Source organism: Fukomys damarensis, unplaced genomic scaffold (genome assembly GCF_012274545.1).
Source record: "Fukomys damarensis isolate Sample0158 unplaced genomic scaffold, DMR_v1.0_HiC HiC_scaffold_18, whole genome shotgun sequence".
In the NCBI taxonomy this organism is placed as follows: domain Eukaryota; kingdom Metazoa; phylum Chordata; class Mammalia; order Rodentia; family Bathyergidae; genus Fukomys; species Fukomys damarensis.
In genome coordinates this window covers 21,538,812-21,548,282 of record NW_022900930.1, presented here as the reverse complement: position 1 = coordinate 21,548,282, position 9,471 = coordinate 21,538,812, and the positions used below count along the sequence as shown (strand labels likewise).

General features: G+C 35.5%; 1 protein-coding gene across 1 annotated transcript in view; it reads right to left on the bottom strand.

Annotated features, from left to right (window-relative positions):
* Cfap97 (cilia and flagella associated protein 97) overlaps positions 1-7,619 on the bottom strand; it is a 29,121-nt gene extending 21,502 nt beyond the window's left edge. Inside the window, exons 1-2 of the mRNA XM_010619749.2 lie at positions 7,568-7,619; positions 3,910-4,955 (exon numbers count right to left, since the gene is read on the bottom strand). Of these exons, the coding sequence (XP_010618051.1) occupies positions 3,910-4,939 (1,030 nt within the window). The 5' untranslated portion in view covers positions 4,940-4,955; positions 7,568-7,619. The remainder of the gene's footprint in view (positions 1-3,909; positions 4,956-7,567) is intronic.
* Positions 7,620-9,471: the final 1,852 nt, after the last annotated feature.

Here is a 9,471-nt window from a genome sequence, read left to right as displayed (position 1 = left end):
AAAAAAAAAAAAAAGAGGAGGGGAGGGAGGGAGAAAGTTGGGGGGGGAACCACTGTTTTTATTGAATTGTCATTGTCAAGTTGCTCCTGGAAGACTCCACTTGTATCAGAAGAATGTAAAAAGGAAGCTAAGCTCAGTTTTAATAAAAATAGTTTTGTCTTTGTAAGTACCCTCTAAAATCCGGCCCTTGAACAGTTTTAAATATTACATTCTTTATCATGAGACTAAGACCTCTGCTGATTTCAGCATTCTCAAGTGTTTGGTAGTACTTGGTAGCTGCTGGGGTAGGACTGCTAGTAAATGATTTCAGGACACTCCTTTTCCCCCTCAGTACTGGGGACTGAACCCAGGGCCTTTGCATTGATGAGCTATGTCCCCAGTCTTCAAAAAAAATTTTTTTTTTAATTTGAGACACAGTATTGCTAAATCACTAAATTATCCAGGCTGGGCTTGAACTTGAAATCCTTCTGCCTCAACCTCCCACAGTGCTAAGATTATTACCAGGTGTGTGCTCCACAATGCCCAGAAGGTACCTTCTTTCTTAATGAGGTCTAACAGGCTCTGCATATTCTCCTTGCGCGAGTCATGTCACTTCATTCCCTCACATGCTGGCGTCACTTTAGTAAAAAAAGGTAATCAGTTTCTCTACCCCAGTTCCACTTCTTATATATTGGTTTTTCTTCTCAAAAAACATCCTTTAGTGATTATTTCATACATAGCCTGTGTGGTACATTTTGAGGCCATGCATTTCTAGAATGGCTATATTTTGCCCTTTCAGATTCTTCCCAAGTGACCTAATTTTATACACACAAAGTATGAAACAGACCTTCAAATTAATGCTCTTCAAATATGTAAGGACCATGCCATAACCTGATTCAAAACTTGTTTTCTACTCCTGTTTTTTGGTTTTGATTTGAGATACCTATGTAACTTAGGCTGGTCTTTAATTACCAATCCTTCCTCTCTCTCTCTCTCTCTCTCTCAGCCTACTGAGATTACAGGCTTGCACCACCAGGCTTGGCTCTACTACTTCAGTTTTTAAAGCCCTTTTTGCCTATTTAAGGATTTATATAGCTTATATAAAGATCTAATTCCAAGCTCATCCTTTTAACATTTACATAGCAAAGACAGGTTTGGAGGAGTAATGGGAAGTTCCCCAAGTCAGCCTCCAACTGAGATAAAAGAGGCTGAATGTTCAGAAATTTTACTAATATTTCAAGGTCTACTTCAAAGTCATATAATTAATAATGCCAATAAACACTGGTCTAACAATCCTCACAAAACCCCAGAACTTAATTTAGAATGGACCTTAGCAATGTTAATCAATTATTTCTTACACAAGTGAATAACTGGTCACTAACTTGTTTGTAGTTGTGTGGGTAACATCCAGAAGCCTAAAATTTTCTTACACTATTTCTAGAATTTTTTCCATCTTGCTATATAAGTATCCAATTCATCACTGTTTAACCATTTTATGGTCTCTACTAGCATATCTGATTTTATATTATTTTATTAATCTGTGTTTCACATGCTTAATATTTTATAGTTCAAATTTATATTTAATAAACAAGTTCTTTTAAACCAATAAATGTTAACACTGTTGGCTACATAGGCATCCCTCACTATCTTAATTCTTGCCTAATATCTACCGTAAAACTTGTGAATTTTTTTACTCCCTCAAAATTCACTACCAGAATCAATAAATTTTTTTAGAAGTATCTTTGTTCCTAAGGCAATGAAAATGTTTAAAATCAGAGAATGCAAACTACCCTTGCTTTCCTACCTCAGTTTTTTTTCTAATAGGATCACAAACTGTCCTCAAAAGTTTTTTTAAATATTATACACTGTCAGTATAATCTTCCCAAATTAAGTGCATTTATCTTTCAAGTAAAAGAAAAGGGTCATGAAAAAATTATGTGAGCTAATGGAAGCCTAGGAAATTCTATTCACTAGAAGTTGAAAGTGATAAACTTAAGCCTACCTGTGCAATCACTTCCAACATCATGGTTTAGTTACACAGGGGAAAGGAGAAACATTTATGAAAATATCCTTGGATCTGAAAAGAGCCAATGTGTAAATGGAATACGAATAATGATTTTTGGTGGGGTTTTTTGTTGCTGGTTTTTTTTTTTTTGAGACAGGGTCTCACTGAGTAGTTGAGACTGACCTGGAACTCACTATGTAGCCCAGGATGGTCTCAAACTCAGTGATCCTCCTGCCTCAGCCTCCCAAGTGCTGGGATTACAGGTATGTGCCACCACGCCCAGCCCTGAATAATGATTTTTAAAATAAAGATATACCTTAATATAGTAGACTACAGTCATAATTAGGGTTTCAAATGTTTTATTATATAGAATCCTTAGTAGACTGTCAAATTATGGATGTCAAACTGGCAAAAGGCACCCCCTGTGCCTTAAAAGCCCTGGGCACCATTTACTGACAAATGCCTTAGAATAGGGCTCTCTCCTGTGCTGCAGTATGAATGAAGCTTGCTTCAACACAGCCACTGTGCTGAAATTTTTCCAAAGTATTTTGATTTAATTATAATTGGAGAAAGGGCTAAAGGTGTAGGCGGAGTGGGAAGGGTAGGGGAAAGGAAAGGGAAAAGAAAAAATATGAGAAAAGGAAAAAATGGAAACAAAGTCTTTGTAAACAGGGAAGGGTGGGTGGACGGGGTGAAGGGAAGACAGGAGTATGGGGGAAAAATGAAAATCAACATCTGTCATGTAAAGGTACAAGATCCCAATGATGAATGTAACTGTACTGTATACCTAAAAAATACCAATAAACTCAATGAAAAAAATTATAATTGGAGAAACTGTTTAGGAGTTTGGAGTGTGATTATTATTTTTCTCATTTAAGACTTAAAAATATATAGATGTGCTATATCTAGCTTAATTTCAGAAACTAGCTAGAAGAGAATAATAAGGGATTATCTGTATTTATTTTAAGTGGAACAAAGTCATTTAGTGTCTTAATACAAAGAGGATGGTCTTTGGATTTTTTCTAACAACTGAGTGCTGGTTAGAATTGCAGCTATTTGGGCTCTACTTTCATTTTACTAAACCAGAATCTCAATTTAAAGATGCCAGAGACAACGTGAATGCATCTTAAAAGTCAGAGAATCTCTGGTATAGAGAGTTAATTGCCCATTAGCAAACATTCTTATTTTCCTCCTTAACATTCTGCTCTCAACTCCCACCCTTAACTCAGGCCAGGGTGAACCTGACTGACTGGAAATAATTCCATTCCCCTGCCAATGACTGGCTCAGGAATAGACAGTAACCCATTTATAGACAAAGACACTAAGTGCAAACTGGCAGGGGACACGTCCTTTAAAAGTTTCCTCACATACCAAGAGTCAAAGAAAGGGACAGTTTCTCTTCGGATACTTTTACATCCGTGGTGACTACCAAAACTGCATCATGTATCTTCTAGTAGCCTATGACTAAAGATAGCACCATGGCTCGAGGAAGAGAGGGACAAGCATTTTGTCTATAAGGCACTAAGTAAGTGTGAAGTTTCTAATCCTAAACAGCTTTGACATATAGTATATTACCTAATAATGCAAATGATATTTCAGATAATTTCATAGCAGAATATTTGGCAAAGTTACTAAAATATCAACCATCTCAAATAATAAAAGATAACTACTAGAAAAATTAGTGCAAATTCAGAGCATTTGATAATTAACACTTAAATTTTATATATATATGTATATATACACACACACACACACACACACATTTTTTTTTTCTTTTTTTCTTGAAACAGGATCTCACTATGCAGTTCAGGCTGACCTTAAACTCCCAGTGATTCTCCTGCCTCAGCCACCCAAGTGCTGGGATTAATAGGCGTGGGCCACCATGCCCAGCAAATATACAAATTTTAGAAAGAAAAGTAAATTACCTTTTAAGAGATGATTTAGGTCCATTGTGTCATGCAAGACTTTTTGCTTACACCTGTGGTCTGAACTGGAATCAAACACTGGCGACTTCGGGGCGAGATTAGACCCATGTTTTTCCTTCCCTTTCTTGTCTGCTTTCAAGCATTTTGAGTCATTTTTTAAAACCTCAACATCTTCATGTATTCCTTGACTCACATTTTCCTGCCTTTTAACTTTTACTTTTTGGTAATTTGATGTGTCCAGTTCAAAAGACTGAACAGGGCTGATATCTGGAGTTGATAAAGGAGTCACATCTGTCACAGTGTCTTCAGATTCCTCAGTATAGTCACCAATTTTTGGCTTAGTACTTGAAGGTTGTGTTCCTGTTGATTTTATTCCTGATTTATATTTTTGTTTTGGTGGTAAGAGGGTTATTGTATGTTTCCTTGATGATGGACGTGAATGAGATTTAGAAATATCAGGTCCTGGGTCCAAACAGTCTGTACCTAAACTCGAAGATGAGGAAGACAAAGAAGAAGAAGAGGAACTAATTTTGGAATATTTTTTATTCATGCTTTTTTTAAAGTTATGAGATGGTTTAGCTGACTTGGACCTCACGTGATGCTTTTTTCCATCATCACTGCTTTCCTCTCCATCCGTGTAGTAATCATCCTCACCTTCTTTTACAATTTTGGGAATTCTATTTGGAATGGGCAAGTGTATTTTATGCCTAGTTGTAGCATCACACAATTCTTTTGATCTTGAACTGGTCAATGATAAAGAACTTCTGGTTTCTGCATCATTCTCTATGGGATGTCCATCTAGAAGATTTTTCATGTTTCTTTCATTTCCTTTGTCAGTAAGATAATTTTCCTTTGTTTGTATTCCAAATGTCAGGTTCGTATTTTTTGTATCCTTAACTATTCTCTCTTTAGGGTCACCATTTTGCTTGTCAAAAACTAGGTTATTTTCACATTTCTTTGCTTCTTCAAAGTCACTATCAAAAAAAGAATGGTCCACTTCACCATCTGATATATCTCCAAACTGATCCATGATGATAAAAATGTGTCTGAAAAAGAGTAAAATGTAATTATCTAAAGAGTAATTTCCAAAAGCTGTTTTTGTTAATATGGTATGACATAATCTTCTCAAACCAAGAAATTTGGTTGATATACAAAGAGAAACATGAAACAAAACTAAAAATAATGAAGTGATGGGACTCTAGGGGTAACATCAAGTTACACCAATCTGACAAATAAGTTCACAAGAAAACTATACATCATCAAGGCAGGCATATCACAAACATGGGAACTTAAGTAAATCCTAAGGAAAACTTGCCTTTTATAAATTAAAAACAGTTTAGAAGAAAGGATGGTGGGCCAGGGATTTACCTCCAGGGCACTGCACCTGCCTGAGTTTGATTCCTGGTACTAAAAAAAAAAAAAAAAAAAAAAAAAAGGATGCTACTAAAACCTTGTAAGAGCAGCTAATAGCTTAGCTAAACATTATTCTAATGGAAGTACAATACAGACTGAAACATTTCCATATTCAATATTGGCTATCTTTATCCTATTCTGTTTCTTCACTAAATTTATGGAGGAAATAACATATCATCCTATTAAAAGTAAAAGTTCTACAAGGCATAGTGGCACGTGCCTATAATCTCAGCTACTTAGAAGACCGAGGCAGGAAATCACAAGTTCAAGCCCAACCTGGGCAACCTAGTGAAATACGATCTCAAAATAAAACATAAAAAGGGTTGGGGATATGGCTCAGTAATAAGATCAATTCTGAGAACTGGGAAAAAGAGGAGTAAAAGAAGCAGCAGTGGAAAGGCCTTACTCCGTCCCTTCTTACTGAGGAACAAAAATAAGGTACACATGCAAGGTTGCACAGGTAGCTTGAAGTCAAACTTCTAATATTTAAATACCAGCCCCATTATGAGTATAAATGGTGAGGCAGAATAACTTGGTAACTCATCTATGCAAATAGCCACCCAATGTTGGACACATCAAACTTAAAGAATAGCCCTCAGCTGTACAACATAATCATAAGGGACAAACCAATAAATACATTAATAATAATAAAAAAATTACCACCTGTAAAGTTAACAACTTAAATCAGATATATAGATACTACATGACATATCAAGGCCACAGCAGAGAAAACGAGGCCCATGATTTGTTAGATGTACTAGGCCAACAAATAATGCAACTCCCTCACTTGGACCCAAAAGGAAGAATACCCAACAATATGAGTACAAGGGCAACACACACACCAACCCATCATCTCAGAACACCTGCTAGATGAATACAAAGTTAGCAGGTGAGGAACTCTGGTATTCTGCTGCCAGGCCTCAGCTCAAGAGCATCTCCTGCTTGACAAGGCCCACTCAAACTGTCTGCTGTTTACACTTGGGCTTTGAACCAACTCCGTGACCTGCAGCCTCAACCTAGTCTATAATTTTTTTGAGGGGGGGTTATAATCTTATCTGGCCTGTGGTGGGTTTTCACATCTCTATAGGTCCTAACCTTCTGTCACCTATGTATAATTGGGTGATGTGTGACTTGAAATTGACAAATATTAGTAATTAAGATCGGAATAAAAGAACCCGTGATTGCTTAGCTCATTGGATATTAAGTGAAGCCTAGTACTCTCAGCAAGATATTGCTGATAAAACTGAATAGTTTGTGAAATTATTATTCAATAAAGTCTGTCTGGGAGGTGGAGGTAGGAGAATCACAAGTTCAAGACCCTGGGCAACTTAGCAAGACCCTGTCTCAAATTTTAAAAATGCAAAAGGGTTAAGGGTGAAGACCCTGTGTTCAATCCTGGGGGAGATGGGATGGGGTAGGGGGAGTCTGACACTGTGGAAATTTAGTACACAAATGTGTCTGGTCTATGTTAATAGCATAGATTGCTCATAATATATACATAAAGTTCAATACTAGAAGAAATGGACTAAAACATTCAAAACTGTTGCCTCTTCTCTGGGGTAGGAACCACTGTTTTTGTTACAGACTTTGCATTACTAGTTTTCCTATAAACTTATGTATATAGTACAGTCATTTTTTTTAAAAAAACTATTTTAAATACCTTAATACTCTATACAATTGTAACTAAATTAGAAACATCACACTGTAAGGTCATAACCTTAAAAAGCTAGTTCCCTATATTATTACAGTGGTCTAAGAAATAGTATCACATTATCTGTTATGGATAATCTTGAATTCAGAATATGATCTCTAATACTATTATCCACTAAAATAGCTCAGGATTCCCTGGAAGGCAGCTAATTTTATTGTTGAAGGCAAAGAAAAACAATCTTATTGGAGGGTTTTATTGTTGCCAGAAAACACAATATTCATATATGCTTGAGGAAGTTAATATTAAACAAAGGATACAATTTTAAAAGGCTGTCATTTTTTATACTAAACAATTTAGCACTGAGAAATAATAAAGAGAAAAAATATATATAATAAAAATGGTAATTCTGTGGAAAGCCATGAGTTCATAATGACATTCAAAAGACACAAAGAGAATGCACTATGTTAAAAGAAAAACCATATATTAAATGTTTACAATACTCTGTAGCTAACAACGCAATTTGTGCTGTCTATATTCAAATTAAGACTTGTTCTAGTATATCAGTCAGGCAATAAAATATTACATAATGCATACCCTAATAGCCAGCATACTCTGCAGTCTTTAGTTGTTTAAATGACCCTGCAACCTAAGGGAAGACAAAAACAAGCATAGCTATGATTTACAAATAAAGCAAACTTTTATTACTAATTGGTAATACATTTCATCATCATTAAATAAATTTTGTCTGCCTTTAGGATCTGAAGACTTTAGAGATTTACATATTAAGACTTATAAATTTGTACTTATTATTTTGTAGTGTTCATACCAAACCTATACCCTCAAGTATACAAGGCAAGTACTCTACCATTGAGCTACATCCCAAGCCCTTAAGACTTATAAAAATTTAACTGCAGTCTACTTTAAATGCTTAAGGGAATCTGACTGGTTAAGTTAGCAAGTTTGGACTTACTCAGTTTATAAACATGTTGGTGCGTAGGAAGGTTTTCTGTGTTAGATTTATAAATGTACTTTTTTGGGTGTCGAAGTAAGAAAATTAAAATACAAAAAGTTGTGATGGTAAATTTGCAAATAGAGTACAATGGTCAGCGAACTTTAAACTATTGTATAAGCTAAGTGAAGATCAAAAGTACAAGTGAGCTTTAAAATTTTAACATAGGGCCGAGGATGTAGCCTGGAGGTACAGTGCCTGGTTGGCAAGTACAACATCCTGGGTTCGATTCCTAATACCAAAAAGAAAAAAAAGTTTTTTAAACATAAAATCAGATCTAAACAGAAATGTTTGTAAGTACATCTTTTAACAGTTCTCTGTAAAATGTATACCTAATAAATATTAAAATACAGGATTATTTTCCATTACATAATTTTTTTTTGGTACCAGGGATTGAACTCAGGACCTTGCACTTGCAAGGCAGGTGGTGGAACCACTGAGCTAAATCCCTGGCCCCTCATTACTTAAATTAATGCCCTCTTTTTATTTTCATTTCTGGATATTTATCCTAAGGATATAATATCCAAAAGAGAAAATGGTATTAGTTACAGAATTACTTGTAATACTGTAAAATTTATATACAGAAAAATTATAACGGCATTAAAATAATTATTTAGCACCAGGATCAGGGAACTACTAGCCAGGTCCAAATCTGGCCTGCCATCTGTTTTTGTAAATCATTTTATTAGAACACAGCCTATTCATGGGTTTATATCTTGTCCTTTTTTGGGGGTACCCGGGATCAAACTCAGGACTTTGCACTTGTGCGGCAGGGGGCGGCACCACTGAACTAAATCCCTCGCCCTATATCTTGTTTTTGATAGCTTTCATACTAGAACTGCAAAGTTGAGTATTTGAATCAGCCTCTGACCAACAAAGACCAAAATATTTACTGAATATCAGACTCTTTACTGAAAAAGATGGTAGAACTGACACAGATAATGCATCAGCATGAGAAAGAGAATACAGAGCTGTTGTCAGTACTAGATTAATGATACAATTTATTCATTTAACCAAAAACTAGGGGGACAAAAATAGAAGCTAAGAGTTGACTTGTTACAAGAAAAATCACCAACAATCCAATCCCACTGAAATTCTTAAAAATTTCCATCACTGTTATTCTAAAAATATTTGTGCAATAAATGATGAATGGTAGTTCGGTTGGTGGTTGAAAACAATGAACAGAATCAGACAACCCGCAAGTCTTCGGCTTGATTCTTCTACTTCCTGGCTGCCTGATCCTGAGCCTATATAGCAGAAATGTTCATTATAACACTGTAATAGTAATGAATTAGAAACAATCTCAATGTCTGCTAAGAAGTGGATAAATTAAAATGTTATATAAGCATATGCTGTATTAGTGAAAGGATAAACTGAGACCTACAGAAATAATGTTGACTAAGAAGGAATTAGCCTGTGCTACACAGTGAGTTCCAAGTCAGTTTCAACTACATAGTGAGACCCTGTCTCAATATACCAAAAAAAAAAA